Source organism: Ascaphus truei, chromosome 14 (assembly GCF_040206685.1).
Source record: "Ascaphus truei isolate aAscTru1 chromosome 14, aAscTru1.hap1, whole genome shotgun sequence".
NCBI classification, from domain to species: Eukaryota; Metazoa; Chordata; class Amphibia; order Anura; family Ascaphidae; genus Ascaphus; species Ascaphus truei.
Window position 1 is genome coordinate 50,041,813 of NC_134496.1, and position 22,904 is coordinate 50,064,716.

The following is a 22,904-nucleotide window of genomic DNA, read 5'->3' on the forward strand; positions in this document are numbered from 1 at the left end:
CATACACTGCGCATAGCCACGCCCCCCAGACCGCGGCGCAGGCGCGGTGCTGAACCCCGTCTGACTCCCCCTCAGCCCGGCTGCTTGTTTTCCTGAGTTGAGGATCCGCAGCGGAGAAGGCAGGAAGCAGAGCCGGCTGGCACAGCACCGAGACAGCGGCCGGAACCCCGCAGCGCCCCCTTCCACACCCGCCAGGTAACGTCAACAACACCCGGCGGGGTTTGACAGCAACATGCGCGGTGTCTTACCAGGCTCACTCACAATACAGAGGGTGTCACTCAGCGCAGGAAGAGAAAGGGGTCACTCAGCGCAGGGAGAGAAAGGGATCACTCAATGAGGGTCACTCAGCGCAGGGAGAGGGGGTTACCGAGTGTCACTCAGCAGAGGGAGAGTAGGGCCTAACTCACTGTCACTCAACATAATTAGTCTCACTGAGTGTCACTCGGAACAGGGAGAGAATGATGTCACTGAGTGTCACTCAATATTAGAGGCTCACTCACTGAGTGTCACTCGAAAAAGGGAGAGGGGTTTACTGAGTGTCACTTGGCCATGGGAGAGAAGGGCCTCACTCACTGAGTGTCACTCAGCATAGGGAGAGTAGAGCCTCACTGAGTGTAATTCAGCATGGGGAGAGAAAGGCCTCACTGTCACTCAATATTATTAGAGGCTCACCCACTGAGTGTCACTCAACATAATTAGTCTCACTCACTGAGTGTCACTCGGAACAGGGAGAGAATGATGTCACCGAGTGTCACTCAATAGTAGAGGCTCACTCACTGAGTGTCACTCAACAAAGGGAGAGGGGTTTACTGAGTGTCACTTGGCCCTGGGAGAGAAGGGCATCACTCACTGAGTGTCACTCAGCATAGGGAGAGTAGAGCCTCACTGAGTGTAATTCAGCATGGGGAGAGAAAGGCCTCACTGTCACTCAATATTATTAGAGGCTCACTCACTGAGTGTCACTCGGCACAGGGAGAGAATGATGTCACTGAGTGTCACTTGGCACAGGGAGAGAAGAACTTCACTGAGTATCACTCAGCACAGGGAGAGAAGGGCCTCACTCACTGAGTGACTGAGTATAACAACGGAGTCTTCCTGACATGGGAAGGGAGTGTCACTTATTACGTTTCTCCGGTGTAACGGTGCGGCTCCCTCACTGAGTGTCCCTCAGAAATAGGGGAGTCTCACTCCGTATTACGGGGTTAACCACCTCGTGTCTGTAATGGGAATTCCATGACCACCCCCAAATCTCAAACACTGGGGACCCTGCGGTCTGACCGCGGTACCTCGGTCCGGTGATGTGAGAACAGGGTCTCTAGTGACATTGCACATGAGCCTCGACAAGGAGATGGCAGGCTTTCAAGGGGTTAATATGGGGGGCTCCACCCCCGCACCCCCCTAAACATCCTCCTATGGGGAGCCCCTTGTTAGACTACATGTCCTGACTGCTTCCCACATCACCTGATTACACACAGCACGGGTTAGTCCAATACTTCCCCATTTGCACCGTAACATAACCATCTGTTGCAGGCCGCCGCTGGGTGCGGAAGGGGTTAAACATGCCGCATTGTGTATGCAGCGCAGCAGCAGGTCCCATCGGTCAGCTGAGAGCCCCTGTGACAGGGGCAGAGAAGAGTAGCCGCTGGGCGCTTTGTTTGTGTGTTCATGTTGTGTGTTTCTCCCCCTTCCTTTTGTGTGTCTGCTTTTCTCCCTGGCTTGTGGGCGGCAGGGGGAGCCCTGGGTGCGATGATGCACCCGGTACATCCCTGTTAGATGAGGAGGAGGAGGGGGGGACATTATACAGTATGTTCCTGTGCAAAGTGCCGTACTGTAACTGGGAGAGGATACTGCTAGCATCCCCATGTTTTATCTCGTCATTGGGATAAAAACAAAACCCCAATGGGTTTTGTCTTTCAATGACCTGGCTTGGGAGTATTGTATGGGTGTGCAGGTTTTGATTTGTCCCTCATGTTGCTGGCGGTGTGGGTGCTTGGTACTGGGTGAGGCTGCTGCGTGGATATAGTCTCGTGTCTCTTCGCACGCATTGCGTGTGATGGGCAGTTTTTTTGCATGGTGACCGTGCTGTAAAGATGTGGCCTTGCTGGACATAGTGACCAGAGCTTTGCACGGCGCGTGAGGCCTAAACTCCGGTTCACCAGAAGATGTACATTGTGTTGTGGGTTATTTGGAGGGGGGGGGGAATGCTGTGTATTTAACAGTATCGCATCTCCTGAGCAAAATGTTCGAGGTTTGTAGATGTGGTAACTGACTGTGTAATGTCCACTATTTAAATAAGTTAATGTACATTTAACCTCAGTTTTAATTAAGGCTTAAAGGTTTAGTACACAGTACGCACACTAATTGTCTACATTTTAATTGCGTGCTTGCCCATTTTCCTCCAATATTTGATGTGTTATTGTATATTAAATATACATATCACCCACCTCTCCTCCTTTTTGGTTAATTCGTTTTGTTTGACCAGGCTGATGTTATGACAATGTAATAGTAGCCATGGGTCTTATTGGCAGCTTCACATAAACCAGGGCTGGGCAACTCCAGTCCTCAAGGGCCACCAACAGGTCAGGTTTTCAGAATATCCCTGCTTCAGCACAGGTAGCTCAATCAGAGGCTCAGGCAAAGACTGTGCCTTTGAGCCATCTGTGCTGAAGCTGTGACAGATTGAGCCACCTGTGCTAAAGCAGAGATCCTGAAAACCTGTCCTGTTGGGGTGAGGGTGGTGAGGTATGGAGTTGCCCGCCCCTGGTATGAACCATTTATAGGAAGCTGTGTATCTGAGGCAGTAATTGTTGATGGGGCACATTTCTCTAGGCAGCCAGGTCTGAGTTGTGTGAGAACACTGGATTTGTATAACTTTTATTGGGAGCGTCGGGCTGAAAAGTAAATGTTCTTGTGGTTTAAGATCAAACCAGCCTCTTATATTGAACGGATTCGTGAGAAAAAACGCAGATTTCTTTCCAGTATATATAAAAAATTAATAATTATATTCTTTTTAATGGATCTTTTGTCTGTGCTTTTTTTTTAACGAGATTGCATTACGCTGTACTCATTATTTTAAGCACAGTGCGTCCGTGTTCCCGGCATTGCCGATTCCAGTCCAGCCTGTACAATGATGTCATTGTCTCATCAAACAGAACGCAGACGGGGAAATTGATTGAACACATTTGCTGCAAGATGAGCCTGACTTTTTGTGTAGGTTCCCTGGTTGTGAATAGGTTAAAACCAGTGCTGTGCCTATCATTACAACAGGAGTGGCCAACTCCAGTGCTCAAGGGCCGCCAACGGCCCAGGTTTTCTGGATATCCCTTCGGCACGTGACTCAGTCAACAACTGCACCACCTGTGCTGAAGCATGGATATCCTAAAAACCTGGCCTGTTGGCTACCCTTGGAACTGGAGTTGGCTACCTCTGCATTAGTCATGTTGTAGCACGGTAACACCTCTCTTCACATGAGTCCAGCTGCAGGCCGGGTATTTTGACCCCACACAGCACAGATATTATTCCGGCTGTAATGTACCTGCTTACCGGAGGCCTGTCCGGGGAATTAGCCAAGCAGTTCTTGGGAAATACACGACAATTGTTAGGCTGTTTGTAATCCTGTTAGCATTATGTACAACAGAAAACTAGCAGATGAATTCATGCTGTATTTGATCAATATAAACAAAAAGTTCAAATTGCTATGTAAAGATGCGGTTATGTTACTGGAAAATATTAATTGCACAGTATAATTTCAAACGCTTGGTTCGGTCAGCACCATTTAACCAGATCTTTTATAAAAGCCTTTTTCAATAATTTTATTGGTGTTTTTTTTTTTTTAATGTAGAAATACTGCAGTTTGTGACAGCGGTCAAACCCCAGACCCTCAATGCTAAGAGAAGATGAAAGATCTAGATTTAGGAATGGAATATGTCATACCCAGTCCTGGGTACCGAAATGTTCGGGAACAGAGAGACCAAGATGAGAAAAAGGAGCCGGAGGATTTCATGTACCAGAAAGCAAAACGCCATGTGAGTACCTCGCATGCTCCGCGGTCATCAGGCTGTACTGGCGCTTGTTCATGTTTTCTGGCTAGTAGTAATAATCCTTTTGTTGTTGTTCACCTTCCTTAATTTCTATCTGCTGAGTCTAAACCAGGGGCGGACAACTTCAGTCCTCAAGAGCTTGCCAACAGGTCAGGTTTTCAGGCTATCCCTGCTTCAGCACAGGTGGCTCAATCGGTCTCTGCGTCAGTTGAGCATAAGGTTTTATGTGTATTTTCCCACCCAGTCGAGGTCTCTTGAGCCGACTCTGACTGAGCCACCTGTGCTGAAGCAGGGGTATTCTGAAAATCTGACCTGTTGGATGGGGGGGGGGGGGGGAGGGGTTGAGGACCCCTGGCTTAGAGATTAAAAATTCCGTAAATGTGAATGTAATATTCTGCATATAGAATTTCTTCCCTAATTTATAGATTCCGTATATCGAGAGATGCCTGTATACAAAAGACTGCTTGGCCCAGATTTGCTAAATGGTGCTAATCCTTTGAGCATCTTTGTCAGTGACATGTTAGGTTAAAGCTGCAGTTCAGGCAATATCCTGCATGTGTGTTTTTTTTAATAAATCAGTTCTGTAGTAAGAAAAAATACTTTTAGCATTTTCTGTTTTTAAAAAAACAACTTTGAAAGACCAATTTTCTTGTATTCTATTTTAACAGCCATTTGCAAAGGCACTGCCCCTTCATGTCCTGTCACAAGCCCTGGCACACCCCTTTATCAGCACTGCCCTCCCTCTAGCACTTGTCAGTGCAGGAATGCTCATGAATATTCATGAGCTTCCACTGCCAGTCAAGCAGATTATAAACAAATCCCAGCTTTTATTATGTCACCAAATTTCGACCTATCAATACATGGAAAACGAATTGACCTGCAGCTATACAGTTCTTTAGCTAATTAGAGATTGCACACATAAAACTATTGAAGTAAAAAAATAAATGTAAAAAAAAAAAAAAAGACTGAACTGCAGCTTTAAATACAGCCGATTGGAACTTTTTTTTAAATAAAAAAATCGGATAAGTAAACTTTGGACGACACAATCTTTATCCACTGTCTCGTGGCGATGAGACTGTTTGCCAGTTATCAAATCCCCATGTACGTTTCCATCTGTGCGGTCCCTTTTATTCGCAAAGTAATTATGGTGCCATCTTTAATCAAACAGGTCTCAGATGAAAATCAATACATATTTATGCTCACAATATACAGTAAAACTATATGGAGGTTTGAATCTTTCCAAGGAAGCTGATTGTGCTGATAAGTTGTTAAATAAAAATAATGTTCTTTGTTCTGCTATGTGCCTTTTAAGCCCTTTGCTGGTAAGAGGCGATGAGGCTAATCGCTGTTAAGGAAGTCTGGGCCTTTGGCTTACAATCTTGTTTCTGTTTGAAGCAAAATCCCGGTTGGTTTTGGGTTAAATTTCAGCCTGCTGGTGCTGGCCTTAGTTGTGGGATCGTGCTGCCTTGCTGGTCTTATGAAGCTGGCTGCAGGACTTGGAGGGTGTGTGTCCTTTGCATCTCTTTCTATAGATTACTCCAGCATAATAGTACTCAGCATTCTGGTTTTAACACCTACAAATAAACGTTTATTTGAAGATAAATACTCGCATACAAAAATAGTACAAACTGGCGTGACGTCAAATAAGTTAGGATATCTTCAAAGATGGTTGCATATTATGCTGTTCCTGGGTGTTTGATCTTGGTATCATGATGTTAAACCTGGTTCCTTCTCTCTCCTGGTGTTAACTCTTCTCCTCGGTGCAATACCTCTGTCATCCTTCTGGGTACTGTATAATCTTTCTTTCTTCTAACTAGCTAAACCTTGCTGGATATTTATCCAGACAAAATTACCTTAGTCAGCCTTTCTTCTACTAATTTTATTACCAGATAAGGTCCTACAGTTTAAAACTGATGTCACATCTGATAAGGAACTGCCCACTCTCAATACAAGTTTATTACCAAATATGGCATGTCTTCTGGAAAGATCTTAGAGCTCCTTTATTAGTTTTTATTACCTCAGCATATCATCAGTTGTCAGTGGTCACTCAAATGTCACCCACAGGGCACCCTCCTCAGATAATCCAACACAGCTGCAATCCTATTATTTATAATCCTATCCTAATGTGACTGAAATCTACAGAAGATATTAATTAACCATTTGAATACTATCATATTGTTTATGTGCGATATAATATGGATAGAAAAGAATTGTTATGAATTACAATAATAGATTTCGTGGTATCCTGTTCTTAGACCCCTGATTCAAACCTAATTACAATATAATAATGTAAATGGAATTCTTACAGTGTAGGTCGGACACTGTTTATTTATTTATTTTTATTTATAAAATATTTTACCAGGAAGTAATACATTGAGAGTTACCTCTCATTTTCAAGTATGTCCTGGGCACAGAGTAAAACAAATAATACATGGTTACAAATACAGTTACATAAATGAACAAGGTATACATTATATACAAGACATTGCGTGCACCGTTATATATTATGAGCGTATGAAACAGTTACAGACCAGATTAAAGTGTGAGACAGCCTTAGATTTGAAAGAACTTAAACTGGTGGTGGATATGAGAGTCTCTGGTAGGTTGTTCCAATTTTGGGGTGCACGGAAGGAGAAGGAGGAACGTCCGGATACTTTGTTGAGTTTTACGTAGTAACAAAGCCATGTGCTTCTCATCTCGGTCACGTCACCTGGTCTCTGCACCAGATCCATCAGGTTTGCACCCAAAATCTTATCTCCGTTTTAGTGTATTGGCGTCTGATTGTTTCTATAAATAAACCCTTCGTTCCCTCTGGCAGGGCTGTGTTTACCCTTTCTGTACGGTTATTGCAACCAGTTCCGTATTGCAGGATAGAGGAACATTTTAGAGTTCTGATTTTCAAGAGACAATATCTGGATTAATTGCAGCAGCAAATAAATGGGTTCCTCTGAACACTTGTTATGTATTGTATTCTAGTTCCCTTGGGCTGTGCTCTGATCCTTACTGAAGTAATGGGATTTTGGCTTGTCTGGCTTGTTTAATTACATTTGCAGACACTTATTAAATGCCCCCCCCCTTTCCCTCTCTTCCCGTGCGCCCCCCCTCCCTCTCCCCCGTTATGATTCTTCTGGCACCGGTTGTGCCGGGTTAAAGCCGATGTGGTGTTCACCGCACAGAACTAGAAATTACTGACCGTGTACACAAAGCTGAAGTACATTTGATCAGCTTGGTTACTGTCTCAGATCCTGCAATCCTATTATTGCTGCTTGAGGTACAAGGAGAAAACCCCGGCTTCCCTTAAAGGCGCAGGGAACGTGTCGGACCAGGTCCTCTTGCCCTTTCTAACATAATAAATCCTATTATACTGGGGTTTCCCACAGCGCAAAAGTTGGCATTTCTTGCAGCCCGTGTTGCAATGTTTCCTCCTCGGATGTACGTGCAGGCCCCCGGTGTTTCACCATCTTTGTCTCGGCTCTGCAAATGACATCACCCTGACACCCACCTTGTTACCGGGCCACGCTGTCCGTAAAACGATGTTCCATTACCTGCGCAGTCCCTGGTACCTGTCGGCATACCCGCTTACGCTTTGTGCAGTCAGACGTACTTGGCAGTTCTTCAGATCCCTGCTGGTAATGTGTGTGCCCTGGAGACAGGATTGTGGTTACGTTGACGGTGTATATTATAGGCTCAAAGGAAATAAAATGCTTTCCGGTATCTTTAAACAAATTTAGGATTGCACATTCAAATTCACGTGGGGGATAATTGGCTTCTTCTCTGACAGAGGCAGGCGGTGTATCTGGTGACAAATGGGTTAATACAGGGGTTCTCAAACCCCCTCCCCAACAGGTCAGGTTTTCAGGATATCCCTGCTTCAGCACAGGTGTCTCAAAGACTGAGCCACCTGTGCTGTAGCTGCGGTAGCTGTGAAACCTGACCTGTTGGGGGGGGGGGGGGAGGGGGGGCATGAGGACTGGAGTTGAGAAACCTCTTTGGTTAATACTCTGAGACGTCCGCTTATTGCAGAGCTTGTATAGTGTTGTATACATCGCAGTGTCTCGGGCACACAGTGTTGTATAGTGTTTTATACATTGCAGTGTCTCGGGCACCCAGTGTTGTATAGTGTTGTATACATCGCGTTGTATCGGGCACACAGTGTTGTATACATCGCGTTGTATCGGGCACACAGTGTTGTATAGTGTTGTATACATCGAAGTGTCTCGGGCACACAGTGTTGTATAGTGTTGTATACATCGCAGTGTTTCGTGCACAAAGTGTTGTATAGTGTTGTATACATCGCAGTGTCTCGGGCACACAGTGTTGTATAGTGTTGTATACATCGCAGTGTCTCGGGCACACAGTGTTGTATACATCGCAGTGTCTCGGGCACACAGTGTTGTATAGTGTTGTATACATCGCAGTGTCTCGGGCACACAGTGTTGTATAGTGTTGTATACATTGCAGTGTCTCGGGCACACAGTGTTGTATAGTGTTGTATACATCGCAGTGTCTCGGGCACACAGTGTTGTATAGTGTTGTATACATCGCAGTGTCTCGGGCACACAGTGTTGTATAGTGTTGTATACATCGCAGTGTCTCGGGCACACAGTGTTGTATAGTGTTGTATACATCGCAGTGTCTCGGGCACACAGTGTTGTATAGTGTTGTATACATCGCAGTGTCTCGGGCACACAGTGTTGTATAGTGTTGTATACACCGCAGTGTCTCGGGCACACAGTGTTGTATAGTGTTGTATACATCGCAGTGTCTCGGGCACACAGTGTTGTATAGTGTTGTATACATTGCAGTGTCTCGGGCACACAGTGTTGTATAGTGTTGTATACATCGCAGTGTCTCGGGCACACAGTGTTGTATAGTGTTGTATACATCGCAGTGTCTCGGGCACACAGTGTTGTATAGTGTTGTATACATCGCAGTGTCTCGGGCACACAGTGTTGTATAGTGTTGTATACATCGCAGTGTCTCGGGCACACAGTGTTGTATAGTGTTGTATACATCGCAGTGTCTCGGGCACACAGTGTTGTATAGTGTTGTATACATCGCAGTGTCTCGGGCACACAGTGTTGTATAGTGTTGTATACATCGCAGTGTCTCGGGCACACAGTGTTGTATAGTGTTGTATACATCGCAGTGTCTCGGGCACACAGTGTTGTATAGTGTTGTATACATTGCAGTGTCTCGGGCACACAGTGTTGTATAGTGTTGTATACATCGCAGTGTCTCGGGCACACAGTGTTGTATAGTGTTGTATACATTGCAGTGTCTCGGGCACACAGTGTTGTATAGTGTTGTATACATCGCAGTGTCTCGGGCACACAGTGTTGTATAGTGTTGTATACATTGCAGTGTCTCGGGCACACAGTGTTGTATAGTGTTGTATACATCGCAGTGTCTCGGGCACACAGTGTTGTATAGTGTTGTATACATCGCAGTGTCTCGGGCACACAGTTACCGCAGCCCCGTGCCCACTTCCCCCTAATTCCAGCCCTTTGAGACACTTGTATATTTTGTAACACAAAGGTCTGGGCCCCGCGCCTGACCCTTTGTAATCCTGCTGCGTCTCCGTAGCAGAATAAAAGCTGCTGAGCGGATTGGCCGCGAGCCCGGTCTTGTTTATCCAAGAGAAGGTCTCGGTATTCCCGGTGACCGCTTCCTCATTGGTTCGTCTGAACAGGCCAGGCTGTTTGCCTTGCATTAAAGGGCAGTGAACCTCTCTTATTGGCTGGCATCCAAGAGCTTTTTCTTCTCCCCTTGTGACTTCCGCCCTCTGGGTGCTGAGTGGGGTGAAGCAAGACGTGTGCGGTGTCTGCAGAAATCCTGAGTTACTGCGCTGGGCCATGTTACCATAATCGTGTTGTAACTCAGGGGGGCTCAACGCCAGTCCTCAAGCCCCTCCCCAACCGGTCACTGTAACGGGAGACCGGGTTATTTACACCTTTTTACCAGGATCATTCATTTGACAAAACAAGGTAGTGAAATAAATTGTAATGTATTCGGCATAAATTCGCTTGCACACAATGAAACACAAAATACAGATGAAAAGACACACACTTGCTGTGGGACTGGGGTAGAAAACGAGACTTTTCTAGGTGCAGGGAACCCTTTGGGTGAGTTTTACCCTGACCGGGACTTAGCCCGGAATCTCCTGGAACCCAAATCGGAATAAAATTCTATATGCCACCGCTACCTTCTCTTCTGAGAACTTGGGCCCAAAATCCTGGACTTGGTCCCTGCTGTGCAGGCTTTTCAGGCTTGAAATGGAAGCCGGTCGCTTTGCTATTACAAAGCATCTTTGAAAAGCCGGCCCGCGCTCTTTCGGCTCTGACTCAAGGGGAACACACCATCTGATTGGCTCAAGGCTTCTTATAGTATTCTCTGCTTCATTCATAAAATAGAAGCAGAGTGGATTGCCAATCAGCGCATGGGAACTTTCTCAAGCAGCCAATCGGAGCCAAGCTGGGTAGAAACCCCCTGTTTTGAGGGGTTTCCGTGTTATTTTTTTTTTTCTTCTGCTGCTTTACATTCTTGCACAGCGGCAATTCTTCCATCTTCTTATTCTGACGTACAGCTCGTGCGCACACGGATACAAAACGCGCCAAAGCAGACCGGATCCGGTTTATTTTTACATTCAGAGAACCGAACGAGAGGTTGGTTCTGACGGTAATTCTGCGTGGATGTATTTTTGTAATGGAGCTATAATACCTCGGTGTTATCATGTGAAAGTGCCAGTGACGGCGCTTTAGTGCCTCAATACCCAGTGACTGTGGGCAGTCATCCCCTGTTGAGAGCAGGGCTCTATTTCAGGCTGGAGGCCCATGTTTAATAAGCGGTTCTGTGCCAGGTGATCCCTTCACAGCTCACTCAAGTGAATGGTCTGCAAGGCGTCTTCACGCACCGCAAGCGGTTATTGGGCAAAGCACGGCTTGGTGAATATGGGAATGTCTCTGTATAATAAGCCGGCCACTGGGATGTAGCGTTTGGAAATGCATTCCTGGGGCTGGACGGTCTCTTATCCTTTCCCAGATTCCCTTTAAAGCCGTAACAGTCTAACTGTGTGTACATGATTTGAATCCATGTTTAAACAAAGTTAAAAGGTTATGTTCTGAGCAGGATTTGTGCTCTGCTTGTTCAAAAAAGGATCTTTTTAATTTGAGCTGGCGCAAAGTGACTGCGACGAATATTATCAGTAGTGCAGAGGCGGCCAACTCCAGTCCACCAACAGGTCAGGTTTTCAGGATATCCCTGCGTCAGCACTCCTGGTGCAGTTAACAATTGAGCGATCTGTGCTGAAGCAGGGATATCCTGAAAACCTGACCTGTTGGTGACCCTGGAGGTCTGAAGTTGGGCCGCCCCTGTACTAAGGTATGTGATCAGGATAAGCCAGAGGGGCCAGCGAGGTATTGTGAAGGCAATGAAATGGTTAAGATTGAGAAACTGAATGAAATGTCGTTCAGACACAAGTTTTGTAGTAATCCTGTTTTTAAAGAGAATAAGGAGTATCTTGCACCTGAAACATGTGAAGGCCTGTTTATACACGCCAGAGACAGAACAACACGCTGCAGAAGTGTCTCTTTATGTTAAGAACGTCCTCACTTATGTGTAATTAAAAACCGAGTTTATACAAGTCCTTCAATCAGTCTTAATCTTCCGTGCTAGAAAAAAATAACTGTAATCCCGGAAAACGACTTAATGTTCAATGCTTTGAGTTAAGAAGACTCTGATATATTATTAATGACCTGTAATATGTACCGTTAAATATTTATTTATTGCTGAAAAACATATAAATCACTGGCATACTGCCAGCAGACAAAGGGGCAGCAATAGTTATCCAGGACTACAGTGACAATAGGGAAGAGATAGATCCTGAGACAAGTCTGCTAGTCTGGAGTCCAATCTGCTATAAAACCCTTTCATTGGACCCCACGGCTGTGTATACAACAGAAATTGATGGTATTTTACAGATAGGGCTGTCAAACAGGTGGATAGATGAAAAAAACTATACAATTTCTAACAGTCGCCGAATACTCTTCACTCTCTACCCACAATGCACAAGACCATGCCCCGGCTCTATATCCCAACCTATTTCTGTGTATATCGATGACTTCCTGCAACCCATTGTAAAGCAACTCGCAGCTACTTGTTACATTCCACCTCCTTTCTTCAATGTCATCAATAACTTTAAAGACCGCGACAAGTGAATCCTTTCTGGTAACACTTGGTGTTGCTGGCTTGTACACCTACGTTCCACACCGCGACGGTTTACTTGCCGTGCAGAATTTATTAACCAATACTCCCATTATACAAAGGACTCCCTGATTCTACTTATGCATTTCGTCTTCCACAAGAAATATTTAACATTTGAAAATTCTTTTTTTGCAGCAGTTGGGTACAGCCATGACTACCGGCATATGCCAACATCTATATACATGCCTTGCAATCCAAATACAGTACATCTACAATGACACAGTACATCTACAATGACACAGTACATCTACAATGACCCAGTTCTTACGCAATATTGATGATTTATTCTGCATTTGGTCTGGCTCCGCAGAGGTGTTGCAGCTATTTGATGATTCCCTTAACCCAGGGGTGCTCAACTCCATTCCTCAAGCCCCACCCTCCCCCTCACACCAACAGGTTAGGTTTTCAGGATATCCCTGCTTCAGCACAGATGGCTCAATCAGTGGCTCAGCGGGAGGGAGGGGTGGGGGGGACGCCTTGATGACTGCATTTGAGCAACCCTGCCTTAACCACTTGAACAAACGGTCACATTTACCGGTGAGAGGAGCACAGAAACGGTGCGTCACTTCGTTAATCATCTAACTAACGAAGGGCTTAAGATCCATACTATCATTTACCAAAAGCCACCGGACAGGAACACCATCCTTCATGCAGCCGATCCCAGTCACTAGGACCAGGCAGAACCCTGAAACCAGAATTAGACGTCTGAAGGAAATGGGGAATAAATTCCTAGAACGAGGCTATGATCCCGCACTGGTTAAGGATTGTATTCTCAAAGCTGGTGCACTCCAACGGCAGGACCTTTTTGAAACCCAACAATAAAAAGACAATGGCGGGGGGTAGATTCATTATCACTAATAAGTTCTGTACGAGTTCAAAGATTTGTTAGGAAAGCCATTGACTCCAGGTGGGACATTTTAACTAGACATATGAAACTTTCCAAGAAACCAGACGCACAACCTCCTTTTTTTACTGATTAGAAGAGTCTGGAACCGGCAAGACATGATTTGTCCAAACTGACCCAGTATCAAAGTACACAACAGCAAGCGCACACTTCTTGTCTCCACAACCAGGAGTATACAAATGCATTATTTGCACCAGTTTATTACTAGCAAACCGTTTTATCACCCACATAGTGGCAAAGCCTACACCATCAAACCTCCAAAGTTGGTGTAGACGTCAAGTGCCCATGTGGCCTGTATTATGTGGGTACGGCTGATCGACCACTTAAAGAAAGAATAGCACCCCGCTGGTCATGGCGATTCGAGACAATGTATCAGATCAACGTGTATCTAGACCCTACACGGAGATGAAACACACAGTTGCCAACCTAAGGTGGTGTATGCCAATCGACCAGGTCAAGCATAACTCAACGGGAGGCGATGCATCACAGGCACTATTACGAGAAGCATTTTGGATCTACACTCTAGACACTGTTGACCCCAGAGGACTTAATGTCACACTTTCGTTGAATTGTTTCCTGGATAAATGCTGACCCATGCCGACTCTGGCAGATTTGTCTGCACCTTTTGTCCACTATAGTGTATAATGGCCTGAACGTATCTTTTAGAGCACACTGCTTGTTTTTCTTCTGTGTGAATGCCCAGCACTATCTCTGTGCGCTATGTAAATATATATCCCGTTGTATTCTGTTGGCCTCATACTGCCCACTGACACCATCCTGTGTGCCTTTTACCCCCTACCAATGCTCTGATCCTCTGCCTGGCTGTTTGTTGCAGGACAAGGTACCCTGGCTTTGGTTATTGAGCTGGTATGATCCGTACGCTTTACAGCACACTTGTATATAGCGTTGCTATACTAGAGCCCGTCTACAACAGCCTTCTATCAGATCCTTATCATGCAGCATTGTATATATGGAGCAAGAATGGGTGGATTGAACTAAATTAGGTACCATGCTGCAGATTAAGAGGCATAGTCACCCCTGTGGCTCAGCTGGGGTGATATTTGGCAACAGTGTAATATCCAAAACGGCGCCACTGGCCATTAATACGGCCTTTGGCTCCTGCACTGTAGCAGCCGCCCGTTGTGTACTTGCAGTTCTGGAACTGGGTACTTACATCGAACATTGTGTTCCAGCACATACTGCAAGCATCTAAACTATTTAGCACACCAATTCACCGCTACATACTATTATTACTTATTCATGGATCTAACCTGATCAGAGTGCTGCCCCCCTTCCTGCGTTCTGTACATGGGGGAAACCCCCATAGCGCACATCATTGCCCATATATGGCTGAGCCCTATGCTGCACATGACTTGTTTTGGTCTTGAGCTATGATGCTGCTGACCATATATGGTAGTGCTCCCCCGCAGGATGGCGCCACAGCGCTTACACTCATTCTAGGGGACTCCAGCTACAGAGAGGTTCCGCACGGTCTCCCCCGGCTCCCGTAGTACTTTGGGATAGTTTTGCTTTGTTCACCTGATTTGTGCTAGTTTGTGTATTCACAGAACTGTGTCTGTTTATCACACTATGCTTGAGACAGATTTTTTTTTTTGTAACTTAAGTTTTTATTAGTTTTCACAGTATTACGACATACAATATTTGTAATGATTTTCTACATTGAACACCGTGTAACTCTTGAGACAGATTCTTAATTGTTTGGCGGCATAAGCACGATAAATTATTTTGTTTAATTACTTTTCTGCATTAATAACGAACACCACGGGACACCCGTTTTTTCTGCACAACTCTTTTGATTGGGGGGGGGGTATAAAGTTGATTTAGTTGTTTAAACATATTGACAAAGGTCAATCACAGCAATAAAAATACTTTATTGTTAACCCCATGTGTGACGCGGCAAGCGTGGGCTTAGTGTGACGCGGCAGGCGTGGGCTTACAGTGTGACGCGGCAGGCGTGGGCTTACAGTGTGACGCGGCAGGCGTGGGTTTACAGTGTGACGCGGCAGGGGTGGGCTTACAGTGTGACGCGGCAGGGGTGGGCTTACAGTGTGACGCGGCAGGGGCGGGCTTACAGTGTGACGCGGCAGGGGCGGGCTTACAGTGTGACGCGGCAGGCGTGGGCTTACAGCAGTGATTCCCAAACAGGGGCTCCTTGAAGCAGTCTCAGGGGTTCTTCCTATGGACCTCAGACTCCCCCCTCCCCGTCCAGGGGATGGAGTTTTTTTGGTATGTATTTTGTAGGGTGGATTGAGTGAGAGTGGGGTAATTGACGGAAGGTAGGGGCAAGTGAGAGAAGAGAGGGGGGCAGGAGTGAGTGAGGAAAAGAGGGAGTAAGAGTGAGACGCAAGGGATAAATACATGCGAGGCGAGAGGGGGGAGAGTTAGTGAGATGGATGGGAGAGAAATACATGGGAAGAGGGTGGGAAATAGAGGTGGCTCGTGAGGTGTGAAATGTTGTGACTGACCCCTGTCGAACCTAATATGTGTCAGCCAGATAGGGGATCCCCGAGATTTTTCAAAATACTTCAAGGGTTCCTCCAAACAAAAAACGCTTACAGTGTGACGCGGCAGGCGTGGGCTTACAGTGTGACGCGGCAGGCGAGGGCTTATAGGGATCCATATTGAAATGCATGAGAAGCAAAAAGCTTTCCAACCTCTCAGGGTAAGGGTAACCCCGATGAAGGACCCTGAGAGGCTGGAAAGCTTATAACACATCAACTACTTGTTGATCCAATAAAAGGTCTTATACCCCTTACACACTCCCTCCCCCTCCTGTGTTCCTACCTGGAAGAAAGGACCAACCCAGCGACCCGTCCTTTTCCTCTCATGCAGGCGGATAGTTTGTCTCTCTGAGACATGAGCCCACACTAAAGCATACTGGCTGTGAGGAACGTCTCTAAGCTGCAGATTTCTCACAGACAGAAGGCTGAGAGTCCCTCTGGCTTTGTAACGCGCGCTTGAAGGTGAAACATTTTTGCTCCTTTTTAATACAAACTGGTATCTTTTTTGTTTTTTTTGAAGCATGTGGATTGCCAGGATGCCCTGGAGACTGCTGCCCGGGTGGAGGGCCTTCCCCTGGACATTTCCATGCACTCCCACCTGAGGATACTGGATGAGGACCACCACAAGGGCAAATACCACCATGGTCTGAACCTGCTAAAACCTATCCGGATGACTTCCAAGTGAGTCCCCCGTCCCCTCGGAGGGCAGTGACTTCCACCATGTCTCTAAACCAGTGTTTCCCAGCTCCATTCCTCGGGGAACCCCAACAGGTCAGGTCTTAAGGATATCCCCGCTCCAGCACAGGTGGCTCAGTCAGCGGCTCAGTTATTCTGACTGAGCCACCTGTGCTGGAGCAGGGATTTCCTTAAGACCTGACCTGTTGGGAAACACTGGTGTACCCCATCTTCCTTCTGTGTAGTGCAACACTTTGCTCTCTTCCTGTACCCCATCCTTCTATAGCACGTTTAGCACCACGCTCCCTCCAGCATGTCTGTCTGTTAACATTGATTATTTCCCCTGTGTTAGAACTCCACTGGGACAGTCTCCCTCTCCCACAGCAATAATGAAATGTCCTTCTCCCCGCACACTTGTGACCCTCGACATGCAGTATAATAAAGATAAGCGCACACACTTACTGTGCACAATTTCACCACAAAATCAACATCTGTATCATTTCTGTAATATTATCAGAGACATTATAGACATTTCGATCTAAAGGGACGGACAACTCCAGTCCAACAGAGCTACCAACAGGTCAGATTTTCAGGATATCCCTGCTTCAGCACAGGTGGTGCAGTCTTTGACTGAGCCACTGATTGAGCCACCTGTGCTGAATCAGGAATATCCTGAAAGCCTGACCTGTTGGTAGCTCTGGAGGACTGGAGTTGGTCACCACTGAAATAGAGTAACATGGTGTAGTCTCAATAGCCCTGTAAAGGAAACGTCCTCTAATAAATCCATAATACAATAAAAAACACACAGGGGAAATCTCTCTCCCAGATGTGTAACAATGAGGGACACCAGTCTTGCAAAAAAAATATCCCAATTGTATTTAAATGTGTATATATCAGGCTTGAATAAGCTAAATACATCGTCACCCGATGTATGAGAAACACATCGATTCTCTCAACAGCTATGCAAGTGTTGTTCACACATTGGCTCACTATGTATCTACCTTATTCATGCCCGGTATGTATATACACATATATATATATATATATATTTTGCAAGAGAAAAAGGAGGGACCCCGCATCCACAAGGAAAATAAGTACAACTAAATACCGACACTGGATTAATCCAATATACAGTGATATGTCGGTGGTGCTATAAGGGCAGTTAAATAGGATAATTGCCCGTCGGCAGTGTCGCGCCCCCCCTGGGGGTCGCGCCCCACAGTTTGCGCACCGCTGCTTTAGAGTATTATCTGAGTCAATTTTGACTTTTGGCTTTGTCTCCATGAGGGTATGTTTTTTGGAGGATGTGTCAAGCTTTGTAATGAACAGGGGATCCATGCTCTATTTTAACAATTTCTGTGCTTTGTTTTAAACCTTTGTTCTGTGACAATATATCAATAAATATTATGTGATTTGTACTTTCAAACATACTAGAGTGCTTTTTTAGGGCCTTTTTTTCTCTCTTATCCCATATATACACACACACACACACACACACACACACACACACACACACACACACACACACACACACACACACACACACACACACACACACACACACACACACACACACACACACACACACACACACACACCCCCCCCCCCCCCCCCCATACATAGTTACGTACAAGACTGGTGTGCTTCATTCTTGTGTATCTGGGATAGTCTCCCCGTGTGCGTGTAACTCACAGGTCACTTCCAAGCTGTGGCCAGCATACATGACAAGCCCGCTGTTCCGTGGCCCAACGTTCTCGTCTCTGTTTTGCAGACACCAGCACCCTGTGGACAACGCTGGCCTCTTTTCCTTCATGACGTTCTCGTGGCTCACCCCCTTGGCCCGCACGGCTTACCGGAAAGGAGAGCTGTTCCTAGAGGATATCTGGCCCCTGTCTGAACACGAGTCTTCTGATATCAACAGCAGACGGTGTGTCCTGGCGGTCACTGTGACCGTGTTATTATGTGCGCGGAATAGTCCGTTCCGTGACGTTTTACGCAGCAAAGGGCTTCAATTACGTCACGCGTCCACCTTCTGAAACGCCGACTTGCAGAGATTGTTCAGTAAAGGTTATTTTCTTGGGATGAAGCTGGCGCAGTGTAAATATCTGCATATAATGTCGGCATTATCTGCACAAAAATAAATATGGGGTGGGGGGTTATTCCTCTAATTGCCCTTTCCAACCCAGTTTTTATTTGTAATGTCCGATGCTCTGTCCGGAAGACATAGGCGTTTGAAATGTTAACTGTCTCTGGGAGGTTAGGATGAAGCTCTGACAAGAGCCCAGTGCAGTGTGAAGGTTAGAAGGTTAGAGTAGAGATTTAAAACATATTTATACTATTTTTTTTTTTTTTTTTTAACGGCAGGGGAAGGCCTGGGAGTGAGATACTAATTAGCATTAAGGGGGGCTGCTTTACACCAGGTAAATGCCACGTTACTGTAGAGATAAGTGCTGAAGTTATAGAACCAAAGATGATTAAACAGGAATATTTATTCTCAAAAACTGAGTTTTGCAAAGTGAACAAAGGCATTATGAGTATTCTGTGTAATAGAGCGGGTAATGACTAGGAGAGTAAGGGCATTATGAGTATTCTGTGTAATAGAGCGGGTAATGACTGGGAGAGTAAGGGCATTATGAGTATTCTGTGTAATAGAGCGGGTAATGACTGGGAGAGTAAGGGCATTAGGAGTATTCTGTGTAATAGAGCGGGTAATGACTGGGAGAGTAAGGGCATTATGAGTATTATGTGTAATAGAGCGGGTAATGACTGGGAGAGTAAGGGCATTATGAGTATTCTGTGTAATAGAGCGGGTAATGACTGGGAGAGTAAGGGCATTATGAGTATTCTGTGTAATAGAGCGGGTAATGACTGGGAGAGTAAGGGCATTAGGAGTATTCTGTGTAATAGAGCGGGTAATGACTGGGAGAGTAAGGGCATTATGAGTATTCTGTGTAATAGAGCGGGTAATGACTGGGAGAGTAAGGGCTTTAGGAGTATTCTGTGTAATAGAGCGGGTAATGACTGGGAGAGTAAGGGCATTAGGAGTATTCTGTGTAATAGAGCGGGTAATGACTGGGAGAGTAAGGGCATTATGAGTATTCTGTGTAATAGAGAGGGTAATGACTGGGAGAGTAAGGGCTTTAGGAGTATTCTGTGTAATAGAGCGGGTAATGACTAGGAGAGTAAGGGCATTAGGAGTATTCTGTGTAATAGAGCGGGTAATGACTGGGAGAGTAAGGGCATTAGGAGTATTCTGTGTAATAGAGCGGGTAATGACTGGGAGAGTAAGGGCATTAGGAGTATTCTGTGTAATAGAGCGGGTAATGACTGGGAGAGTAAGGGCATTACGAGTATTCCGTGTAATAGAGCGGGTAATGACTGGGAGAGTAAGGGCATTACGAGTATTCCGTGTAATAGAGCGGGTAATGACTGGGAGAGTAAGGGCTTTAGGAGTATTCTGTGTAATAGAGCGGGTAATGACTGGGAGAGTAAGGGCATTAGGAGTATTCTGTGTAATAGAGCGGGTAATGACTGGGAGAGTAAGGGCATTATGAGTATTCTGTGTAATAGAGAGGGTAATGACTGGGAGAGTAAGGGCTTTAGGAGTATTCTGTGTAATAGAGCGGGTAATGACTAGGAGAGTAAGGGCATTAGGAGTATTCTGTGTAATAGAGCGGGTAATGACTGGGAGAGTAAGGGCATTAGGAGTATTCTGTGTAATAGAGCGGGTAATGACTGGGAGAGTAAGGGCATTAGGAGTATTCTGTGTAATAGAGCGGGTAATGACTGGGAGAGTAAGGGCTTTACGAGTATTCTGTGTAATAGAGCGGGTAATGACTGGGAGAGTAAGGGCTTTACGAGTATTCTGTGTAATAGAGCGGGTAATGACTGGGAGAGTAAGGGCATTAGGAGTATTCCGTGTAATAGAGCGGGTAATGACTGGGAGAGTAAGGGCATTAGGAGTATTCCGTGTAATAGAGCGGGTAATGACTGGGAGAGTAAGGGCATTACGAGTATTCTGTGTAATAGAGCGGGTAATGACTGGGAGAGTAAGGGCTTTTTACGAGTATTCTGTGTAATAGAGCGGGTAATGACTGGGAGAGTAAGGGCATTAGGAGTATTCTGTGTAATAGAGCGGGTAATGACTGGGAGAGTAAGGGCATTACGAGTATTCTGTGTAATAGAGCGGGTAATGACTGGGAGAGTAAGGGCTTTACGAGTATTCTGTGTAATAGAGCGGGTAATGACTGGGAGAGTAAGGGCTTTACGAGTATTCTGTGTAATAGAGCGGGTAATGACTGGGAGAGTAAGGGCTTTACGAGTATTCTGTGTAATAGAGCGGGTAATGACTGGGAGAGTAATGGCATTAGTAGTATTCTGTGTAATAGAGCGGGTAATGACTGGGAGAGTAAGGGCATTAGGAGTATTCTGTGTAATAGAGCGGGTAATGACTGGGAGAGTAAGGGCATTATGAGTATTCTGTGTAATAGAGCGGTTAATGACTGGGAGAGTAAGGGCATTAGGAGTATTCCGTGTAATAGAGCGGGTAATGACTGGGAGAGTAAGGGCATTAGGAGTATTCCGTGTAATAGAGCGGGTAATGACTGGGAGAGTAACGGCATTAGGAGTATTCTGTGTAATAGAGCGGGTAATGACTGGGAGAGTAAGGGCATTAGGAGTATTCTGTGTAATAGAGCGGGTAATGACTGGGAGAGTAAGGGCTTTACGAGTATTCTGTGTAATAGAGCGGGTAATGACTGGGAGAGTAAGGGCATTAGGAGTATTCTGTGTAATAGAGCGGGTAATGACTGGGAGAGTAAGGGCATTAGGAGTATTCTGTGTAATAGAGCGGGTAATGACTGGGAGAGTAAGGGCTTTACGAGTATTCTGTGTAATAGAGCGGGTAATGACTGGGAGAGTAAGGGCATTAGTAGTATTCTGTGTAATAGAGCGGGTAATGACTGGGAGAGTTAAGGGCTTTAGGAGTATTCCGTGTAATAGAGCGGGTAATGACTGGGAGAGTAAGGGCATTAGTAGTATTCTGTGTAATAGAGCGGGTAATGACTGGGAGAGTAAGGGCATTATGAGTATTCTGTGTAATAGAGCGGGTAATGACTGGGAGAGTAAGGGCATTAGGAGTATTCTGTGTAATAGAGCGGGTAATGACTGGGAGAGTAAGGGCATTACGAGTATTCTGTGTAATAGAGCGGGTAATGACTGGGAGAGTAAGGGCATTAGGAGTATTCTGTGTAATAGAGCGGGTAATGACTAGGAGAGTAAGGGCATTAGGAGTATTCTGTGTAATAGAGCGGGTAATGACTGGGAGAGTAAGGGCATTAGGAGTATTCTGTGTAATAGAGCGGGTAATGACTGGGAGAGTAAGGGCATTAGGAGTATTCTGTGTAATAGAGCGGGTAATGACTGGGAGAGTAAGGGCTTTAGGAGTATTCTGTGTAATAGAGCGGGTAATGACTGGGAGAGTAAGGGCTTTAGGTGCAGAAAAGATGCCTATTAAATAATTGTGTGTGTGTGTGTGTGTGTGTGTGTGTGTGTGTGTGTGTGTGTGTGTGTGTGTGTGTGTGTGTGTGTGTGTGTGTGTGTGTGTGTGCGCGCGTCACACCGTCCTATCCCACATACTGTAGCATGAATATCAGCAATTCATTCCTTCTCCGCGGGGTGTGCGCGGCTAAACCTGTCCCTGTGCTTCATGCAGCTTGGAGAAGCTGTGGCTGGAGGAAGTATCGGAGCGCGGTGCTGAAGAGGCGTCTCTTCGGAGCGTGGTCTGGAAGTTCTGCCGCACCAGGCTCATCGTGTCCATCGTGTGCCTGATGCTCACCCAGCTGGCTGGCTTCATAGGCCCAGTAAGTAGTTTCCACCCGGTTTAACATGCCCATAGGTGATGGCTTCTCACAGCCTTGGTTTAGCTGTAGATGTGTGAGAGAAGCTGAGCAGTTAGTATTAGATCATTGTTTGTTCTTTAGCATAGCCAGCTTTCGCCAGGAGTCAGTACAGGGCCCTCTGCCACCTAAACCCCCACTTTCCCAGGGTAGAGCCTTAGCTTTGAGTAAAACCAAACCTTTCCCTTTAATTTCCAGTCCTGTATTGAATCTTACTGGATTTGCTGGCTTTTTTTGTGATTACTGAGAGATCTTATAGATGTAGTGTATTAAATGCAGTAAAATGCTGCAGGAATACACCAGAAGTGCTGTGTGATAAGAGGTATTTAACGCACTGAGAGAGCATGGTAAGTTAAACCCAGATCTGACCGACGGACACTTTATCCGGGGCCTGGCTCAGATCCCACACAGGATAAGTGTTGTGTTTGTGAAACTCTGGCAGAGGTTAGCAGCACAAATAAGTCACACAAGCAAAGGAACCTATGTGCATGTCTCTATCGGCGTGATGTAACAGAGTACGTTACTGTGCAATGCTTTGCTTGGGTGACTTGTTCGCCTGCTGTATAACATATCTCTGTTTCCTGTGATCACTAAAGGCTGTTTA

The 22,904-nt window shown here is 45.8% G+C and overlaps 1 protein-coding gene across 6 annotated transcripts in view; it reads left to right on the forward strand.

Annotated features, from left to right (window-relative positions):
* The first annotated feature begins 39 nt into the window (after positions 1-39).
* ABCC5 (ATP binding cassette subfamily C member 5) overlaps positions 40-22,904 on the forward strand; it is a 73,734-nt gene continuing 50,869 nt past the window's right edge. For 5 of the 6 annotated variants that reach the window (XR_012788060.1, XM_075570883.1, XM_075570885.1 and 2 more), the window contains exons 1-5: positions 44-195; positions 3,842-4,025; positions 16,249-16,409; positions 18,175-18,330; positions 22,117-22,264. Coding sequence is in view for 5 of the 6 variants with exons in the window: in XM_075570883.1 (XP_075426998.1) it covers positions 3,897-4,025; positions 16,249-16,409; positions 18,175-18,330; positions 22,117-22,264 (594 nt within the window). In the remaining variant the exon portion in view is untranslated. Of the gene's footprint in view, positions 196-3,837; positions 4,026-16,248; positions 16,410-18,174; positions 18,331-22,116; positions 22,265-22,904 lie in introns of all 6 variants that reach the window. The other variant, XM_075570884.1, reaches the window with a different exon arrangement.